This window comes from Triturus cristatus, chromosome 11 (genome assembly GCF_964204655.1).
Source record: "Triturus cristatus chromosome 11, aTriCri1.1, whole genome shotgun sequence".
Taxonomy (NCBI): domain Eukaryota; kingdom Metazoa; phylum Chordata; class Amphibia; order Caudata; family Salamandridae; genus Triturus; species Triturus cristatus.
This window is the reverse complement of record NC_140594.1, coordinates 583,997,248-584,019,452: the sequence shown is the minus strand read 5'-3', so window position 1 is coordinate 584,019,452 and position 22,205 is coordinate 583,997,248. Positions and strand designations below refer to the sequence as shown.

General features: G+C 44.0%; 1 protein-coding gene across 4 annotated transcripts in view; it reads right to left on the bottom strand.

Annotated features, from left to right (window-relative positions):
• Positions 1 to 231: 231 nt before the first annotated feature.
• The window catches only part of FGF17 (fibroblast growth factor 17), a 122,530-nt gene continuing 100,556 nt past the window's right edge, over positions 232 to 22,205 (bottom strand). For 2 of the 4 annotated variants that reach the window (XM_085636158.1, XM_085636160.1), the window contains 3 exons: positions 15,205 to 15,382; positions 7,979 to 8,085; positions 232 to 1,433 (listed from right to left, as the gene is read on the bottom strand). In XM_085636158.1, coding sequence (XP_085492284.1) covers positions 1,143 to 1,433; positions 7,979 to 8,085; positions 15,205 to 15,382 — 576 coding nt within the window. In that variant the 3' untranslated portion in view covers positions 232 to 1,142. The remainder of the gene's footprint in view (positions 1,434 to 7,978; positions 8,086 to 15,204; positions 15,383 to 22,205) is intronic. The other 2 variants (XM_085636159.1, XM_085636161.1) reach the window with 1 other exon arrangement.

Here is a 22,205-nt window from a genome sequence, read left to right as displayed (position 1 = left end):
CTATTAACAGATCTTTGTGACAGTGTTCCAGGGTGCAATGGGCGCTTTGCAACAATCAACTTGCTCTGTGGTAAAAATATGAAAATGTGACTTTCCACACCACTGTGCAGAGGCCCACCTGTTCTCTGTTTACATTTGGTCCTACCTGGTTACAGACATCCCATCAATCTTCACCACCCACTCCTTCCTTGGGAAGCCTTTTCAACTCCCCAAAGACAAAATAGCAGCAGATCAAAACACAAGCTTTTATTTTAACCATAACTTTGTACAAATCCAGCTCCCGGGCCTCATCGCGTGTGAGCCGAGCCATCACAATCAGGTTGTACAGTGTCTTTGGAGGCTTGAGAGCAGGTAAAGGGGAAAGCAGTTAAGGGGAGCATCTCAAAGATGTTTCAGATAGGTTGGTTTGGAGGGCTTTGGCAGAGATAGCAGGGCCACATAGAATACATATACCCCTCCTTATATATCCGGATGGGCAGGCTGAAGAAATCTGCTTCAACAGGCGCGCTTCGCAAAGTGCTTCAAAAAAGGCCATTTTGGTGAGTTTGTCACATGTTCCCACAGTGCTGGACAGGCAGAGAAATTGCAGTTTGCTGTTCAAACTGAGGACAAAATCATAAACGGATATCCTGTGGGGTAGAAAAGATTCCCTTTGATAAAGTTGTTTCTCCACTCTTGGAGCCAGGGTCAACATAGGAATAACACAGGGACAGTGCCTGCCTGGAAGCTCATGGTTCCTGCTGTCCAAAGCTTAACCAGAAGAAGGCACTCCAGGGAGCATTGTAAAGTTACATTGTTGGGGCTCCCAGATCATGCAACCACATATGTTCGAGCAGGAGGTGCTGTAGATAATGTATATAATAGTGATGCTGGCTTTGGGGTGGCTACCAGCATCTGCAGGCCCTGTCTCTTACCTGCAGGGAATTTTCAGGAAGTGAAATGCGGCTATTCTCCAGAACAAAATCCATAAACCAGAGACTACGCACAGCACTCAGAAGTGGGATCTTTACATACAAAAAACCCTATTCAATTCTTTACAAAATTGTTTCTTCTTTATCTAACAAGATTATAATAGAAAAATAAATCCTCTTTTTTTAGACAATCTGGAGGCCAGCGGGCAGAGTCTGTGTCCAGCACCTGCTTTACGTCATTGGGCGCCGGCTGCGGGTACGCTTGGTCCGCCTGGTGGGTGGGAATCCAACCACCTCGAATTGCTGGTGCTCTGCCTGGTTCGGGAAAGGCCTCTGTCCCCGGTAGAGGCGCTTGATAAAGTGTGCTTCCCGCTGATTCTGTCGGCTGCGTGACGCCTTCCGTGGACGTCCCCTGCGGGTGAAGGCCATATACCATCCATTGTAGCGTGCGCTCTGGAAGGCAGTGTAGTTGTTCTCCAGCACAATCTCGGTGAAAATGCAATCCCGACCCTTGCCATTGGGCTACAAGGAGAGAAATGGGACAGTTACAAAGGTGTTTTATTTGTCACACTGGCAGCTTATGCACTTCACATGGCAACTAATGAACAAAGACATTAATCAGAATAACCAACACAGCCCCATTAACCAGTTGATGGATATCATAGCTCACCCAACACAACTACTAACTTCAGTTACCACAGTGGCATAACAGCATCACAGGCAATGAACAGGCCAGTTAAAATAGACAGCAATTAAATGCTTTTAGAAACATCATTGTCCACACCTATTAAACTCTACAATACATTGAACTATTATTTAAAAACACCAATTGCAAACCCTTTTCTTCATTAGTACACACAGAATAAATGTGTGACTTTCTCCCAGCAGTACTTAGGTGTGGAATTAAATAAAATATTTACTTGTCCGTGGGACAGGTTGCTTCATAAAACTACTTGTCCTGTAACAAAATCTTATTGTCCCTTTGGTGCCATGTAGTACGGCGACAAATTATGGCAGCAATCTCATTACTTAAGAGCTCTGATAATAGCCTCTCTGATTATGCTAGAGCTTATACCGTAGTAGGGTTTGAATACTAGCAATCACCTTGTTTTGCTACTTTTTCACAGATCTACGTACTGGGGCTGGAGGTAGCGGTAAGCAATAGTTCCCTGTGTTTGGAATGCTGTTTTGAGTCTGTGCAAAGCTCCTAACTTGCATGTTTTATGGGCTTTCATCAGCTTGTCTCCAATATTTTCCCACATAAAGATTGGAAATGTACTCCTGACCAGGGCAGAGGTAAAACCTCTTCCAGGGTTGGGGAAAAAAGGGGTCAGTGAGAAAGTGAACTTTTTACAGCACAACAGATTTTCCCATGAGAAAATCTACACATGATTATTTGCCATTGCTAAAATGCAGTTTACAAATATTTTGTAGGAGTACAAGTTCCTGACTACTTCTTTAAATTCTCGTGCATTCATGAAAGCCATAAATCTGCACTCCTGCAAGGACATATAGCATGGGTGTACTTTTGTGACTTTCTTTCAAAATTGGGTCACTATTTAGGTCTGATATTTTTTTAATTAAAATTCTATCCCTCTCTCCATATACCAGCTGGCTTGACTGTGAGGGGCAGCATTCTACTCTTTTACAAGGAGCATATTAGCACACAAAGTACTTTTGTTCAGTGACGGGAACTACTGGCGCAATGCTTGGTTTTTGAGACCAAAAATATTTTTACTTTTGCTAATGCTTGTTATAATGATGAGGGCCCAGCAGCTCCCACACAATAAAGTTTTACAAAACCCACTTCAAAAGAAGGCAAGCACTGACATAACCAAAAGGCTAACTACCAAAGTCATACCTATTGGCTTTGCCAATGCTTATTTATTTTTATGTTCGCTAACATTTTTTTGCTACTGGTTACACTGATATTCCATTAGGAATATTTTTGGAAAATACTAGCATGCATCAACACATTTTGCTAAACGATGCCTCAAATAAATAGTCTGAAGTCTGCCTATACTGGGTCAAGTGTGTCACTGTGTTTAAGAAAAGCTATGGCAGTTCTAATATGGGACATCAGATATAGGTCTTTAAATGGACTGGTTAATACAGCCTGCTTGGGGTAAGGGTCAGCTCTGTTGGAACAAGACCCCTTGTGATAGAAAGATTGATGCAGCTTCTCAAATCTTCTCTGACTAATGGTCTATGTGCTATGTCTTTATGAGGATCTACTGGGCTCATGTCATCTATTCATAGCCAAGAATCCACACAGCGGGTTAACAGAGACGTGACACAGCTACTAAGGCATCAGCTATTCATGCAGTGCTAAAAAGACTAAGAGAAGCTGGTTTATCATAAATTATAGTAGGTATCTGTGATTTCTTGAGTGAAGAACTGGGGAGAGGATGTAGCCTAACGGCTAGGATGGTCGACCTCAGATCTGGGGAACAGGGTTCGAAGTCTCAAACAACCCTCAACATCCTGTGATTCTGGGCAAATCACTTAATCTCCCTGTGCCCAACAAAAATTAATGTGTCCTCATGTAACGCATCTGGTGCGCATGTAAAGCCCTCTGATACCTGATTTCGGATCAAGTTCACACCATATAAAACTTCAGCAGAAAAAAAGAACTGCCAGTGAAGTGGAATGAACCCTGAGGAGGATCAGGCTCAGCTTATTTTCTTTTTTACATTTTATTTATTCAGCATTTTATAACATGACATTCACATTTTTTTGCATTACAGTCAAAACATGTATACATCTTCCTAGTACATTGTTTTATATCTAAAAGCATTGTAATAAAAAATGTGTTCTGATTATCTGATAAATATTATGAATTACAGTACAGACAAGTAACGGCATCACACCACAGTGCATCTTAATTGCAACTATCCTGCCCTGGGTTCTTATGAACTGGTAACTCTTGAAATACCTGGCCCATGTAAACAAAGTGCTCACATAGGGATAGTGCACTTAATTTTACAAGCTATCTCCAATGTCGTTCCTCACCTCACCCGTCTGCAAGAGTCTATGTATCGTCTGATTTAGCAAGGAGGTAAGCCTTCAGGGGTTCCCATATATCCCTTGGTCTAGAAGTGGGTGGGACTAGTTCTGCATACATAAGTAATTGTTCTTGCCATAATATCAAATCTTGTATCCATTCTTTAAATTTGGGAGCCCTACCTCTTCCCCATTTACAGGCAACCTTTCATTTGGCGATCAATAGCCCCAACGCCAAATATTTCTTATGTGGTGTTTTTACTTCTTTAGTGTAGCCTATAATGGCTGTAATCGGGGCTATCTGGATTGGAGATGTCACCATTTGTGACAATGCTGCGAATACCTGGTGCCAGTACTCGTTAATGTCGGGGCATTCCCAAGCAGGGTGAAGAAACCCAGTGCTCTCTTTTTTGCACCGTTCGCACCTGTTATTGTCCCTTAAATAGAATTTGTGTAATTTAACCAGAGTGTAATATAGGTGATGTAAGAACTTATAATGGATCATTCGTAACCTACTATTGGCTACACCAAGTTGTTTGCAGCAATATTCCCATTGCTGGTCCGTAAGTGTCAAGCCTAGTTCTGCTTCCCATTGTGTGTGTGATGGTGTCTGGGGTGGCTTATATGCTGTTTGTGTGCTGTGATATATAAGAGAGGTAACATGTCCAGGTGGTTCTGATTGCAATATCTCATGTAATGGCGGGAAGACCTGAGACTCTTGTGGGAATTCTGGGATGGCAGCCCTGACACTTTGCCTGTCTCAAGTACATGAATAGCTCCATCGCTGTGGGTGTATTATCCCGAAAGAACTGTTCTTTAGATAGGAATATCCCGTAATCATACAGGTCTCCCCATGTCTGAACCCAAATTTTATCTAGGACTTGCCTACAGATCCCTTCATAGGTAACTTTCAGCTCCGGGTGGTACTTTATAGGTCATCAGGGTGAATATAGCATTGGGATATCTAGTTTATGGGCGAGTTGTGTCCATGCAGTGGTAGTGCATGACACCGTTGTGGGGTCAGCGTCTCGCTGTTTAGGCTGTACGGCAATGAGCCCGGAAAGGGGACTGGGGTCCATATATCCCATTTCGACTGCTTGATGTGGCACGAATGGGGGTGGATGGAACCAGTATGTTGCGTAATGTGCCTGAGCACACAGATAATATAGCTCTAGGTCAGGTACTTCGAATCCTCCTTGCAAAAAAGGGAGTGTCAACACTTCCCATCTTAGCCTGGGTTACCTGCCTCCTCATACCAGTCAAATCATTTATGTCTTCAAGGCTATGAAATATGATTTCCCGGGACTATAAGGAATATTTGTGAACAGGTAAAGCATTTTGGGCAGTACCACCATTGTTATTATTGACAATCTCCTTGCCATGGATAACGGCAGAGCTATCCAACGAGTGACGGAATCTGTCAGGGCATCTAAAGTTCTGCCGTAGTTTATACGCATGATTTCGATTTTTTCTCTGGTAATCTTGATGCCCAGATATTTAACCTCCGTAGTGCTCCATTCCAAAGGATAATCTAATGCATGGGGAATAACCTTATTGGTGAGAGGGAATATTTGCGATATACTCCAGTTAATATGTATTCCGGAGAGTTCTCCAAACTTGATGAATTCACATAATAATGGGTTCAAGTTCTATTGTGGATCTCTTATCTGTAGGGTTATTTCATCTGCATAGAACGATATGAGGATATGCCTAGTGGGATATGCGAGCACACGTTCCTTATGATGTTGCCTCAATCTGTATGCCAACGGCACTATGGCGAGAGCAAATAATAGCAAAGATAGAGGTCAGCCTTGCCTCGTACCTCTGCTGATTTTGAACAGTGATGAACGGGAGCAATTAAGGAGGACAGTAGCTAGGGGCTGCTGGTATAATAGTTCTATCCATTTAAGAAATCCTGGGGGAAGTCCCATACGTCGGAGCAGGCCCGCAAGATAGTCCCATTCCACAGAATCAAACGCCTTAGTGGCATCTAGAAAAACTGCTGCTGCATCTAATTCTGGGTCAATGTCCTGTATGATTGCGAACAGCGATCGGAGGTTATGAGATGTCGCCCGTCCCGGTATAAAACCAGCTTGACCTGGCAACGCCAGGTTACCGACCAAGAGATTTAGCCTTTAGGAGAGAACCTTGGCCAAGATCTTGGTGTGACAGTTGATTAAAGAGAGTGGTCTGTAAGTTTTGCAGTGTTCTGCTGGCTTGCGCAGCGAGGTTATCATGGCCTCTCTCATGGTTAATGGCAGTATGCCTTCCCCACTTGCCTCCTCAAACACTTTTTTAAAAATTGGGACAAAATGTACTGCATAAGTCTTATAGAACTCAACTGGGAGTCAGTCCAAGCCGGGGGCTCATCCTGACTTCATTTGCATAATGACCGTGAATATTTTGCCTGCCTCAAGATCTGTAGCCAGGAACTCTCGTTGGGAATCTCCCAACCAGCCAAGTGAAACATCCTCTAAATATGGAAGAAGGTCGAGGGGTTGCTTTCTTTGTGAGGTGTACAATGTAGAATAATATTTCTTGAAAATGCACAAATGGTCTGTGGAACTCCTATGGAGCGTCCCCTCAGCATCATAAATTTCAGTCACATAATTGGAGAGCCTGGGTTGTCTGATATAGTCCGCTAGGGCAATCCCCTTCTCCATAGTTTTGGGCCTCAAAGTATTTACCCGTAAACTTGCATTCTCTCTCTCCGCTGTGTCTTTGTATTCAGTAATTGTATCTCTAAGGGCAGCCTTTCTCTAGCTCCTCCAGCAGTAGGTGAAGTTATTTCCTATTCTAGCATTTTAGTTTGGACATCCAACTTTTCTAGTTAATTCCGGATGTCTCGCAATATGCCTCCCCCGTTGGAGATGCAGAGACCCCTCATGGTAATTCTGAAGGCTTCCCATACCATAGTAATTTTCGCCACAGAATCTATATTACATTAAAAAAACTTGAATTTCTTGTCCTATTTCAACCTGAAATGCAGTGTCTAGCAAGGCTGTTGGATTAAGTCTCCAATTGCTATATGGCACCCCTCCCCCCGGGAGAGCTAATACCATTTTTATTGGAGGGTGATCGAAGTATGTCCTAGCTAGCTGTTCAACCTGTTCCACCTATTGACCCATTCCCCTAGAAATTATCCAATAATCCAATCTGGACCACGTTGAATGCACCGCAGAATAACATGTACCTTCTCTAATGGTGGGGTGTAGGTTTCTCCATGCATCCATCAAGTAGTTGTCTGCTATGATTCCTACCATCTGCACCTGTGTTGTGGTGTGGTGTTGTGGCACCGGGTGCGATCTTTCAAGAGTGAGTGCCAAGGCAGTGTTGAAATCCCCTCCTCATAGTATATATGTCGACCCAATGGTGAGTATTTTGCCCCATAGTGTAGTGAAGAAATGTGGCTCATCTACGTTGGGACCATAGCAATTAATGATTGGAACCAAGGATCAGGCTCAGCTTGAACAATTTCTGAGCTCCAAACCTCTCTCTGGATTTTTAAAGAATTATTTTTGTGGTGAGAAGGAATACTCGCTTGTCGAATTAAAGCAGAACTATTTTTCTTTCTGGTAAGAAATTATGATGCATTTTTGGAAGCACGGGTAGTAGGTAAAGGTTTGGGTTGTTATGAATTGAAGGTAGGGATTGTGGGAATGGGGAAGGAGAAATGAATGTGAGCGAGAAAATGTCTAAATGAGCCTTTAGCTGTTGGATAATAAGACCTTTTATATACCTTGCATGCTTTTATTGTACTTTGATATTTCTCAACACAAACAGAAGCCCTCTGCAACAGGGTTAGTCTTGTTAGTTTCAAAGTCTCCCAGTTTTCCAGATGTACATGTGTTCTATTTAGTTTGAATTGGACAGGTTTGGTCAGTCCTCATAAACTGGATTGTGACTTTCAAGGATAGATGAAGAGAATCTACACTTTTATAGTGCACTATATGGCGGAATCTACCTATTGAGTCCCTCTCCATGGCACCAGTTCAGGATTTACACAAAACAGCCAAGACGGTACTACAACGCACAAGGGAATTCATAGTCGTCTGCTCACTCACCTTGCCGATCAGCTTGCCCTTCTTGCTCATACAGATGTATTTTTCACTCTCGGCACCCTTGATCCGCACTCGGCTTCCGAAGGTATCCGTCTCCACAATCAGCTTTGCTGGAAGTCAGATACCATGGGAAAATGAAACAGAAAAGAAGCATCATTCCTGCTGCTGAACCCTGGGCTGCTTTGTTAAGGAGAGACCTTTGAATGCCAGCTTTAAGTCCTGGTGTGAGAAGGTAGTCTGAGTTAAAGACTAGCATTTTGGGTTGTGCAGTTTTGACAGGTGTTGGGCATCATTGCATTTTACTGTGAACCACACCCAGGGGGCACTGAGTTTGGATAGAGGAATATGCTTTTCTATAAGTCACAACCACTGATCATATGAAGACAAAGCTGGTAAGTATCCAGGGCTATAAGTAGTAATTAGGACTACAATGCTTTATGTCTGACTTTAAATACAGTTTGAAGATTCTGGGGCTTTTAGCAAGTGAAAGTTGTAAGGAGGTCTTTAAGGCATGGTCATCAGAAGAGTGTAAGAGGAATGTGTGTGAGACCACTCCAGAACACCAAAGGCCTCTGCCATTGGAGGAGTAAAGGATGTGGACTTCTGAGTCATTGGTGGAGGGAATATGATGGACTGAATGATGAAAAGGGTGATGAAATGGGAATCCAGGAAGGACACTTCAACTCTTTCTCCTGGTTCTTGCACACAGCTGTGGCCTCCCATTCATGGCCACCTTATAACCATGCTCCTTGCGCTTCTTGAGCCAGTTCCACCCTACACCCCAAAATCCCCATTCTCCAATGCTGCCTTTCCTATGATATGGACTCCCATTCATCTAATGGGTCTGTAACACTGACACATTCAAACCAAATTCATAAGACTATCTTAGACAAGGAAAGACGGTCCTTGCTTAAGACAGTATTAATGCTTATTCTTTTGATTTGCCCAAAACCACAGAAAAATGTTATTAGGTCCTGCCCAAAGTGTGTTCTGATGTTAAGTTATTAAGTATTAGAGATGATGGTTTGTTGACTTTAGTTGGAGTTAGTATCAACAATTCTTTTGTTTGTTGATGAAATGACTTCTCATTGTTATGTTTCTTATTAAACACTCCAAGAGCCAGAAGGGTGGAGCCTGCGCTCAAAAAGAATAATAAACACATTAATAATGTAAAGTGGAAGTGGGGTGGCCATACTGACCCTGCTCATTGAAAGAGACACTTTAGCCATAAGCTTGCTGCTTTTTATTGAGCTGACTGAACTACACTATATTAGGGGCCACTACAGTATCGGGCCCTCAAACTGTACCCCCAAAACACTGTCTCCCCTCTGCATTGTAAGGCTGGAAGAGGAGAGAACCAGGCCTGCTTCATTGTTCAACTTCCCCAAAGGAAGTTCCAGCTCCAGATAATGGGCTGCCCTTAGTGAGTGTACATGTGCATGGCTGGCTTTCTTTTAAATATTTAAGGCCTAATTTACACAGATTTTACTGTGAGCAGGTGTGACTTTTTTCTGATTTAGTCTTGAATTTGTACTCATAGAAATAAAAGCATTCTGGGCATGGCCCGCAGTGCTTTTCAGTTATCACATTACACACCCATAGATCACTCAGATTTGGCAGAATCACTGGCTTTGGGTCAGCATCTTCCAGCCTCCAAGAATAGGTTCTGCCATATTGCAAGGGTGTTGTATAGACCTGATGGAAGGGGTGCAGAGAAATTCCTTTGTGTCACTTTAAACTATACCACCCAATGGGGAAACATTCTGGATGAAACCCCTGACCTTTTAGAGAAGCTCACCACACATCCATCCCTTGACCAGTCACCATCTATTGTGTCCTCACACCCACTACATCTCCCTTCTTGGAGACCTACCACACCCCAACTCTTGACTGCCAATCATCTAGTGCATTCTCCAGCCCACAAATATCCCTTAACCAAGGCCCACCACCCTCCCATCCATTGACCAAACACTATCTAATACCTCCTATCACCTAATGTTCTGCACTACAGGAAGACTCACCAAGTTTGTTCAATCTATTTTAATTATTTGTGTAACATCGCTGGCCCATGTCGTCCTCCTCAGCCTCTTTCCCATAGGCACCATCCAGACGCCGGCTCCCAGGACCTGCTGCACCTTTCTTTCTGGTTTGTAGACTCATTTGATCAGAAACGTCCTTGAACTCCCTTCACATCAGAGCTCTGTCTTCGCAATCCACTGCTTTTCATTCCTATCTAGGTCTTGCTTGTCTAACCATAGCTACTTATTCTAATGTTATGATCCCAATTTAAGGACTCAGAGGACTTTCTGGACTGCAAGATCAAATAGTGCATGTGCTGGAATAATTTCAGCAATATCGACCAACGGAATTAGAAGGCCTTTGGAGATGCCACTGTATCTAGAGCTAGGCGTCCCAGATGGTATTGCCTATCTAGTAATCCCTTACCTTTAGGCCATTATCTGGACTATATGGAGTAGTAATGGACTGATTGTACTGTGGAACATCGAGGCTAGCAATGTCGTAATAAACTAATATCATGGACAGAATATCGAGGGACAAAATATCAAAAGATAAGTGCTTATAGAGGAAGTATAAATGTACTATTCTTAACTCCATATGTATGCACCTTTATGATATATATATATATATATTCACTTAAAAAACCATAGGTTTCACACGTTATAGTTAGCTAGACATTTCCCTCGTAAAAAACCAATGAAATTCCCCCGTTATAGTTAGTGCAGGCAACTATAACTCACGCGACCGCAATCCTCTGCTGATGACGTCAGCTATTACATCACTGTATTTAGACACCTATTTACCCATGTCTTCTTCCATTAATCTTTATCTATACATATATTACAAATAATTATTTTTCAGAAAGATACATATGTAATCAGTGATGTAATATCTGACGTCATCAGCAGAGGATTGCGGTCGCGTGAGTTATAGTTGCCTGCACTAACTATAACGGGGGAATTTCATTGGTTTTTTACGAGGGAAATGTCCAGCTAACTATAACATGTGTGAAACCTATGGTTTTTTAAGTGAATTTGCAAGGTTTTTTGAATGCTAATTCCTAACTATAACGTGTGTGAAACCTATGGTTTTTTCCAGTGAATTTGTACGTTTTTTTAAATGCTAAGTTATGTATTTATTAATATTTTTTGTTTTCAGGTTTTTCACACTGTGCGCGCACCGTGCGCGCGCTGTGGGCACTCGGTGCGCTTCGCGCACCGAGCACCCACAATACGTTGATCGTGCCGTGCGCGCAAGGTGCGCGCACCCCGCGCTTTTTCGAAAAAAAAATACATGTTTTTTTCAGCCTTGGGGGTCCTTCAGTGACCCCCTGACAAAGGCTAGGGGGTCAGGAACTCCCTACCCTGCCCCCTTTTCACGTTCTCCACCTTTGTTTTTCACTGCCTCAGACTGCGAGAGACAAAATGGCGGCCGACACTTCCTGATTTCGACCGATTCGAATGTTTACTGACCTCTAACAACCAATCAGAATTGCGCTCGCTCACGGCAGGGTGCGTGCACGGTGCGCGCGTACAGATATTGATATGGTTTTAAATGCTATTTTCTCAGGAAATACTGAACACATTTACACAAGACCTTCAAAAGGCACTTCCTTGACCTTATGGCTACCTCTCTGACAAATTTCACGTAATTCTGTTCAGCCGTTCGGGCTGTAGCTGCGACTAAAGGTCCTATGGAAAAATGCATGGGGAAAACGTGTTTTGGGACCCCCCCTTTTTCTCGGCCCCCGCTTGACAAATCACCCCGAGACTTTCAGGGTAGGCGCTGAGCGGGGCGCCCCATTAGTTTTGAAAATTTCGCGAAGATTCGTCAACCGGCGCCAAAGTTATTCAAAATAGAATTTTGAGATTTCCTATGGAAACACGGTCCTAACTATAACTATCTACTGGCGACCGCCAGTAGATAATATATATATATATATATATATATATATATATATATATATATATATATATATATATATATATATATCCATAAGAAAAGCGTTTATTTGACCTGCCTATATCTTTGGTGTCATTTGACGAATCTTCACGAAAAGTTCCCCAAAAAGTATGCTGCAGATTCTAGTTGCACGTGGAACGTTTCAAGGTGATTCATCATGCGGGGGCTGAGAAAAAGGGGAGGGGTCAGAAAAGGTGTATTTTCCATGTTATTTCCCATCTGTATTTTAGACACGACTACAGCCCGAACCACTGAATGGAATAACACCACATTCAGTAGAAAGGTAGATCTTGGTCCAGAAAGTGACCTTGTTTGTGATTTGGTGTAAATCCATTCAGTAGTTCTAGAATTATTAACTCAAATCCAAATTTGTATACCTATGGATGCGTATGTCCGTGGATCCTCCTTGGATTCACAAATCCATGCGCCAACAGCAATGCCGTGATTGGCTGGCCGAAACCTGAGAGGAAAGCTGAGGCTGCCATTTTGTTCATCGGGACTCTGTTCCCAGCAGGGAAAATTAAGGTAAAAAGTGATAGAAGGGGTCAGTAGAAGTACCTTGACCCCATGGGACTATGAAGGGGTCTGTGAGGGACCCCTCATGGGAAGAAATTGTCCAAGGCCCTTTTTTTTTTTTAACCACGCGAGGATCCACGGATCCTCCGTGGATCCTCCCGGTTTCAGGTGGATCTGCGTATCCAGATGTCAATTAAAAAATAAATACACTCACTCACAGATCCATACACCTCACTCACACACCCACTTACACAACCACTCATATACCTACCCACACACCCATACAGCCACTCATACGCCCACTCAGACACTCAAAACCACTCACACACCCATTCACACACCCGCGCACACACCCATACAGCCACTCACACACCTACTCACAGAACCTCAAAACCATTCACACAGCCACTCACACAGCCAATCCCACACCCACTCACTCAGAGACCCACACAGCCACTCGCACATGCCCTCAAACACCCACCACCTACTCACACACCCACACAATCACTCACACATCCACCCATACACACCCAGGTTACAGGGATGTTATAGTTAGGAAATAGCATTAAAAAACATATAAATACACTGAAAAACAAAGGTTAAAGGGATGTTATAGTTAGGAAACAATTTTTTGTAAAACATTAGAAATTCACCGGAAAAACTAAAGGTTACAGGGACATTATAGTTAGGTTCAGAATTTCCACACACAAAACCATAGGAATTCAGAAGTTATAGTTATCTCAAGTAACTATAACGTGCGTCCTAAGGTAACTATAACTCACACCCTCGCCATGTACTGCTAATTACCCCACATATTACATCACTCATCTTCTATGACATCATTGTTAAATTGTTGATCAGAAAACTGTGCATGGTAGGTTAAAAGTTATAGCTACCTTAGGGCCTGAGTTGTACTTACTTGAGATAACTATAACTGCTGAATTTCTACAGTTTTGTGTGAGTAACATCTGAACCTAACTATAACTCTCTCTCTCTCTCTCTCTCTCTCTCTCTCTCTCTCTCTCTCTCTATATATATATATATATATATATATATATATATATATATATATATATACATACATATACTAACTAGGTGCATATATGTGGAATTAGGTACTTACCTTTCAATATTTTGTCCTACAATATTGTATCCATGATATTTAGTGCCACTAAGATTCCTACCTCAATCTTCTGGGAGGGCCCAGTGCTTCCAGCAGTCCCTTAAATTTGTTTACCACCCTCCTTCTGCACTGTCCTTCTGTGGCTGAACCCCATTCGCTCTCTTACCTCTTCACTCCAGAGGGTTTCTTAGGTAATGACAAGGGATGCTGTTGCACACTATCAGTGCAGAAAGTGGCCATGGATCAAGCTCCTTCTGATCCTCTTCCCTTCACTACACCCCTGTGTCAGTAGTGATATTCCTTGCCAAAACGTCTGTCGCATGGGTAGCGCTTCTATTTCTCTGCTCCTACTGCATAGTGCCTCCCTTACTTGCAACCATCAATTGGCACTTCCATGTCTCCACAGTCTAGCTGTACTTACACCTGTACTTTGGATACCTCTATCCCTTTGCCAGATTCTACAACTACCATCACTTCTACATCACCTTTAGAACTTCTAACTGTTTGTCGACACATCTATTGGGATGCAGAAGTCATTCTAAAATATCTTGTTTTTTCCATGCTCCACTATTGCGAAGACAGAAACAAAATGAAACTGCCTTGACTAAGTAGACTGAAGGCCTAATGCAGGAGCTCAGTCAAAGCCATACTCTGATGTGTACCCCTACTACCTCCGATCCACAACAGGGGGTCAATTACATCAGAGGCACTACCCTGGATTTACCACTGCTGAGTACGCTGATACGTCAAATTAGGCAATTCAATTGCATATAAATTAATCTAGAGTTGATTTAATTCAATTTAATTCAAAGAAGGTTTTAGGGGCAATTTACTTTAATGTTAATTAATTAAGGATTATTTTTAGGGTTAGGCTTTGCATTAGAGGTTAGGTTAAGGTTAGTTTTATTGAAACTAATTGAAATGTAAATACTTTAAGACTATGATGAGAGTTGGGGTTAGTACTATAATTATGTTAAGGTTATTCATTTAATATTAAAGACGTTTTAGAATTATTGGTAGGATAGGTTTCGTTTTTTATTAAATTGAAATAAAAATAATTTGAGTAGAGTTGGAGTTAGATTTAGGATTAGGTTAAGCATATTAATTTCATTTCATTTCATTTAGGGTTCCGGTTACAGTTATGGTTGTGTTAACGTTAATCACATTAGTTAAATCTAATTTTATTTTGTTTTGGTTTGGGGATATGTTTGGTGTTGGGGTCTATGAAGATGCATGTTTATGTAGTGGTGTCGGAGCAGTGGTAACTTACATTTAAATCTTAGCTTGTACTTGTAGTTCTAGTGGAAGTACTACCTGGGTACTACTGGACTCCATGAACATGCAATAACAGGATTCAGTCAAGGCCTATTTCTGTTTGTCCACCAGGTGTCACTGCCGCACCAGTTTCTGCCTGCTCCCTCGACTACCTGGACTACAGCCACACACTGTGAGCATACACTGACTGGAACGCAGCTGAACATGAAATTCTCGATCACCGTACTAGCCGGCCACCGTCCGAGCTCCACAAGTTTTTCATTCCAAATGCCTGACTTCCGTGAATGCATCAGCCCAAGCCCCGCCCTCCCCCACGCCCACGTGCACTTCTTACCGAACATGTCTCCTTCCTCGGCCGTGGCGCTGATCCGCTTGCCCTGGACCTGGATGTGCTTGCCGCTGGTCCGGCTGTAGAGCTGGTAGATGCGGGTCTGCCTCCGGCTCAGCTCGTCCGTCGTGGCTCCCTGCTCCCTCACGTACTGGTTAAAATTAGGAGACTGTTGATTCTCCCCCTTTGTTTACAAAGGGAAAAATAAAATCAATTTGTTTTGGCAGCGCTAGGGGGCCGTGTGATGGGCAATGAGCGTGGGAAGCTTGGGGAGCATGGGGGCGCATAGGGCTCGGAAAGAGGGGAGTCAGGGGGCCTATTTCATGGACGCAGGGAGGCAATGGCTGGTGTGATGGGGCTGTGAGGACAGGGACAGAGGGGTCAGGTAGTAATGTGGAGGCGATGACGAGAGGTCATAGCAATGACAGTAGAGAATTATAGAAAAGGAAGAATGGCTCAACTGCAGGCAAGGAACTTAGGGGCATATTTATCATGGATTTGTGTCGCCCTTGCGCCACGCAAGGGGCCAGAAGGCCCACGCAGAACCTAGAACGACATTTACCAAGCCACAAGCCACGCAAGGCCATCTTGCGTGGCCCTGCGTGGCTTAGTAAATGTGGAGTCCTTCAAGGTAGCGACTGCTGCCTTGCGCTACTCCACCAGGGATGTGTTCCTTGGGTGGAGCGTGGGTGTTCCTACTCATCCAGTTATGGTTTTTGGCGCATTCCCCGATTTACCATTAGTGGATGACCTAGTAATGCATCGAAATGCTATGCTTCCCCAGAGTGAGGGGGTAACTAGGAAAATTATGCTTATTTCGCCTTGTTTTCTTCTCTTTCTATTTGTGCTGCATTTTGCAGCACACACAAAAAGAGAAAAAAGCCTCGGAGGATTGTTTATGTGCAGGAAGGTGCACCAATAATTCAGGTACCCTTGCACAATGTTGCATGGGCGCCTGCATTGGTGCTAGGCAGCAGTTTGTGCGCCAGCACAGGCAGAGAGCAGGAATGTGCTGTATAGTGTACTCTTGAGGGAAAATTGTAAAGACCGCTTGTCATAAGGTTAAAGGTCAATACCACTTGGGACACGGGTGAGTAACTGCTACTGAAGGCAGGAGGATAATATCATGGATCCTTCAGGCAGGGTTCTGAGATCACTCACTGATAATGATGGCATTAGTTACTATACATGCCAACAGTTTAGTAGAGGAAGGTGGGAGATTAAACAATATATATATATTTGGGTGAATGGATTTCTCCCATTGACTTCTATTGAAGCAAAGCCAATTTCAGGAAGGACATAGCTAAAATCAAGCAATTTTGGGCTTAAAAAATCAGGAGTTTCCCGTCTGAATCTAGGTCTATTCACATGCTTGAGCTACTGCTACTGAGGACGAGGGGCAGATGTCTCTGCTACTCATGAAAACTTTCAATATCACTACTACTGGGTACAGAGGTTGGTGCTAACCGTTTGGGGTTCAAACAACTACCGAAGCAGATGCAAGAAGTCACTACTTCCGGTGGTAAGGGCCACAGGGAGGAACCTGCTACTACTTGCATAAGGGGAAGAAGTTATTGCGTCGGAAAGAAAAGGGCGGGGCAATAGGTCACTTCTAATGAAGGCAAGGACAAGACGTAACTGCTTGTGAGTACACTGCTACTCAGAGAAAGGGAAACTAGTGATTGCAACTATGTGTAACGGGCACTACTCAAAACAAGAGGCAGAGGTTAATGCTTTTGGGGGAAGTGGCAGTACTTTAAATGGGCAGGTACTGTCAGGTACTGAGTACCTGCACTTCTTTAAATTGAAATGGTAAGTACCTGCACTTCTCGGCACTGCTGCAATACATTTAAAGGGAGAGTACCAGCACTTCTTGGGAGCAAACAGGTGAGTATTGGTACTTCTATATTTCTGTTTAAAGCAGTTGGCAATGGATAGAGTTCACCACTGGTGAGGTCGGATGTCACGGTGAATGTGGGCAGAGGGCAAGGGGAAGATATCAAATACACCAAAGAGGTCACTTCTACTGAGAGAAGAGCCACAGGCTGCAGCAAACAAAGACACATGGAGCTTGTGCATGAAATGGAGACAGTACTACTGCTGCTTTCATTACTATCACAACATTACAATTATTAATAGCAAGAGCAATAACAATAACAATAATGATCATTACCACAAAACATCCAGGGCCTGTACCTTCCTCCTGTTATGAGAGGGGGTTACCTCTTATCCACACCGCATACGCTCAAGATCAACAAACATCTCAGTTCAGTCCCTAAGTGGAATACCAGTTGCTACCCCAAAATACTCAGTGGTATCCTGAAAATACAAGGCTTCATACATTGGCTTTAATTTTGCCAGCTGGCCAGAAAAAACATTTTCAAAACCAGTCAATGATGAGAATGAACGAAGACTAGTATAAAAGCAAACTGAGATCGACTATAGAGCAAATGGAGACCAGGCTGTACCAAATGGAATGAAGGTGGTGGTGGTGGGGAGGTCCAGGCGGATTCTGCCTGTAGCCCGCGATGATTGTGACTCTGAGACTCCCCCCAGTGACTCCACTTCGCTGCTGGTCAGTTCTCCCAGTGTGCCACTGTGCCACAAGCATGGCTACACAGGTTGCAGAAGCTGCAGCGCCCTCTGCAGGGGTTCGAGGTGGAGGTGAAGCTCGGTGAACAGGACCACCCCTTCTCCCCTGCATGGTTGACAGTGAGCCTTACCACAGGGAAATGAGCAAGTTCGTTAGTGGCACCTACCAATACTGACCCATGGTGTTGGAGCATTGACATCCATTTGAGGTGCTGGAGAGAAAGGGGTGGTGACTTTTACCATTGGGCATTTGTGGCAAAACCTGGACCTCCCTTGGCCTTTTTAATGTCACTGCAGGTGGTTATGTGGATAGAGCACTGGATAAGGTACTGAGACATCCCCCGCTAGTGGTAGTGACCCCTTCCACTATTGGAGGTCTGTGAGGCCACAGTGCAGGCTGCCGACTTGTATGTCTCGCTGTATCTGTGTGTCTTTGTGGATGCACCTTTAGCTGATATTTAGACACTCGGAAAGCAGTGCATTTACAGGGAGTTTGGCAGTATATGCGTTGCAGTCTGGGAACCTTAGGATTCTGAGATGGGCAAGAAGAGGAAAATGAAGGATGAATTCTTTAATCCCAGAGGCTCCACTGGTGTAGAAGGTTCTGAGGTAGCAGAGGAGTCATGTGAGGAGACAGACCACTAAGGGGGAAAGGGCTGTGTTCTGCTCCATACACACAATGCAGAAAGACCTTCATTTGAAAACTAAGAAGATAGCAACAGCGTTGATAAGCATAGAAACAAAAATGAGAATGGAGCAGGATCTGGCGGCTACTGTGAGCAGGATGCGGAAGCCGGAAGTTATTGGTTCAAACGTAAGTGAGGTATTTGAGTGGCTGTCAACCTTCAAAAACTGTGCTACAGGATTTGTCCTGATGCTAAAAATGAAGATTGAACTAGTGGACAATCGGTGTAGATACATTCCTCAGGACCATGGTGTTTCAGCCTCCCGCCCGATGGACCAGGTGGGTCTGGACGTGGAAAAAGTGCAAGGTAACTTGTTGGAGTCCCTGGAGAATCTTAGATTTGGCGTATATAGCTTGTAGGTGATCTCCGAGGGCTCAATGAATGGAGGTGCAGCTGGATAGCACAGTCCTAGAGATCTTCAACAGGAGCGAAAGACAATACTACAAGCAGGTATTCCACTGAAAATGGGGTCACAGAATGGTGGTCACCTCTGTTTGTTCCCCAGCCTACACCCTGATATCCTCGCACAAAAGAGATTGATACTTGAGGTGAAAAATACTTTCTCCTCGTAAGGCATTTAAGCATAATTTGGATTCTCAGTCATGCTGAAAATTGAGTATGAGTTGAAGAGATGCGTTTTTGCTCAAGCCCTTAGTAGAGAAACTATGTGAAGTGAATGAGTGAAGCTTTTGTGGTTTGATATTCTGCTGCATGTGAAGGACTTTTCTCCTTGAGGCTGTGGTCTGAGTAGCCATTCTCTTCCATTGGAGGAAGGCTGCAAAAGCTAGAGAAGGCCTTTTTGTGTCAGTCTCATTTTCATGTTTTCTGCTATACTCAGTGCTTAATTTGAGATGGTAGTTTCCGGTGCTCAGTACCAACACTTAATTGTCAGCACCGGTACTTATGACAGCCTGTACCATGGTGGTGCAGACTGTCTAATTTAGAGATGAGCACAACAATAGATGCTTATTAATTCAAGATACATTCAAATAAATATTACCAGTGCTCATGCTATTCTTATAGATTTGAGGGCCTAGAATAGTCTGAATAGTCACAGTATTAGGAGTGTGATAGATAATAGTGGTGTTGGTACTGTCATGAGCAGCAATGGCTGGTGCAAGCTGCAGTGGTCTCCTGGTGAGGGCCCAGCACTTATTTTTTAACAAATTACGTACTGGCTATACTCCCTCCTCTGCCCATGATCTTCGAGTTTTGCTGATTGAGCTCCATATCTTCACTGGTGGACAAGTTGAAAGTGTAATTATTGGCCTTCATGTTAACTCTGTTGTCCTTTCTTTTGTACACAAGCATTGTCAAAGCAAATAGCTCTGGCCTTGGCAAGGTGGTGCAGTAGTTAACCCCTTCTGTGCCACGCCCTTTCCCCCTCCTGTGCTGGGCGTTTCGTTAGTGGGCGGGTTTCATGACGAGATAGTCTCGTCATGGGCACAGCGCGACCGTGCTCCATGACGAGACTATCTCGTCATGGGCACAGAAGAGGTTACATATATTTTTGTTTTTTATTTCAAGCATATGCAACAAACATAAATGTAGCAACCGCATTTTCACAATAGAAACTTCATAAAATAATACATATATATATATATGTTCACAGAAAAAAACCATAGGTTTCAGGGGTGTTCTAGTTAGCTGGACATTTCACTCGTACACAACCATAGAAATTCCCCCGTCATAGTTGAAGTTGAAGTTGAAAGAGCTTATAAAGCGCACTGTGACCAAGCGGTTTCCTGGCGCTGATGGATTGCATGCGTGGAGTAGAGTGAACGGGGGGTTAATGAGAGGGGAATGTTAGGGTGAACAGGTGAGTCTTGAGTGCCTTCCTAAAGTGGGGATAAGAGGTTAAAGACCTAATAGAAAAAGGAAGATCGTTCCAAAAACGAGGGGCAAGGACAGAGAACCTAGTGCCACCTGCTCTCGACTTGCAGAAACGTGGAATGATGAGGCGGACCTGGTTGGAGGAACGGAGAGTGCGGCTGGGGATGTAAGGTGTGATCAGTGAGTTGATGAAAAGAGGAGCAGTGTGAGCAAGGGCCATGAAGACAATGCATCCCATTTTAAAAAGGGTACGATGAGTGATGGGGAGCCAGTGAAGGGATTTGAGAAGGGGAGAGACATGGTGATATTTAGGAAGTTGGTGGATAAGAGGAGCTGCCTGATTCTGGATGGTTTAAAGACGTCGCAGCTCGTAGGCAGGGACTCCCGCATAGAGGCAATTGCCGTAGTCTAAGCGGGAGAGGACCATGGCTAGGACGATGATTTTGAGAGCATCCAGGGAAAAGAAGCGAGAAATCTTGCGAATAATACGTAAGGCAAGAAAACATGAGGAGACGACGGAGCTGATCTGTGGACGCATCGAGAGATCCTTACTGATTCTGATACCGAGGGTGCGTACAGAGGCAGAGGGGGTGGGGGGGGGGGGAACCGAGGCTGGGAGGCCAAAAAGCTGAGGACCAAGGGTTGGAGGTACCACCAGTAAGGATTAGCTCCGTTTTATCAGGGTTGAGTTTGAGATGGTTTGAGCTCATCCAATCAGAAATAAAGATAAGTGTACTTTGGAATTTAGGAAGGCGATTGGTCAAGGGGGAAAGATCAAATATTAACTGGAGGTCATCCGCGTAATTATATACGGTGACCTCCTGGTTGAGCAGAGATGCAATGAGGGGGTAAATGTAAAGGTTAAAGAGAAGGGGGGAAAGAGAGGAACCCTGGGGAACCCCACAGGACACCGTGCGTGCTGGGGCCGAGAAACCAGAAAGCTGAACAGCTTGTGACCGGCCCTGGAGAAATGAGGCGAGCCACAAGAGGGCGGTGTCCTGGATGCCCGCCGCCCCGACACGATCTAGAAGGATGGTATGGTCGACCGTGTCGAAGGCGGCGGAAAGTTAGTTCAGCTAACTATAACTCGCGCCCCCGCAATGCACTGCTGATGACGTGCCTGAAACCTATGGTTTTTTAAGTGAATTTCCAAGGTTTTTTAAATGCTAATTTCTAACTATGCCTACATAAATAGAACATGTGAAGAAAGAAGAAAAAACACACAGAAAGAAGAAAAAGAAATGCAGAAAGAAGCTGCAGAAGTCCTCAAAGACAAAGAAAAGTGCCGGAAGAAGGAAGACGTGTAGAAAGAACAAATAGAGGAGGAGAAAGAGTCTTAGATGCAAAATCATCCTGTACCCTCAACTTTTTCAGATGGGTACTGGTGGTAACTGACTCTGACTAACCAGTCCTAGAGCCAGCGCTATGCTAAAAGACACTTAAAATGCAGTTAAAACACCTACATACACCAGGGAACACTATGCGTTGGGGTACCCCTGTTATTAGCATGACCTCCTCTGTAAGCCCCTAGTATATAATAGGGCAGGGGGATTAAAACTACCTCTTAAAACGCGCCACAGGGCGCGTTTGCACACTGGTGAAGGGAGGAGGGAGCTGAGCCGACGTGTGCAAACACGCCCTATTGCTGTTTTAAGTTGGGGGATAAAGTCCCCTTGAATCCTGAGTGTCCCTTGGGTACAACTAGCCCATCAGGTATCTCTAGTTAGCACCACAGAGCTGCCTTGCAGAGAAAATGGGCACGGCCTGGACCACCTCTCTGCAACACAGTACAGTGCTGCTTACTAGAAGCACCTGGTGGACTAGTTAGCCCCCATGGGCCCTCAGAATTGAATGGGAATTATTTCCCCAACTTAAAACGCACACGTCACCTCAGGC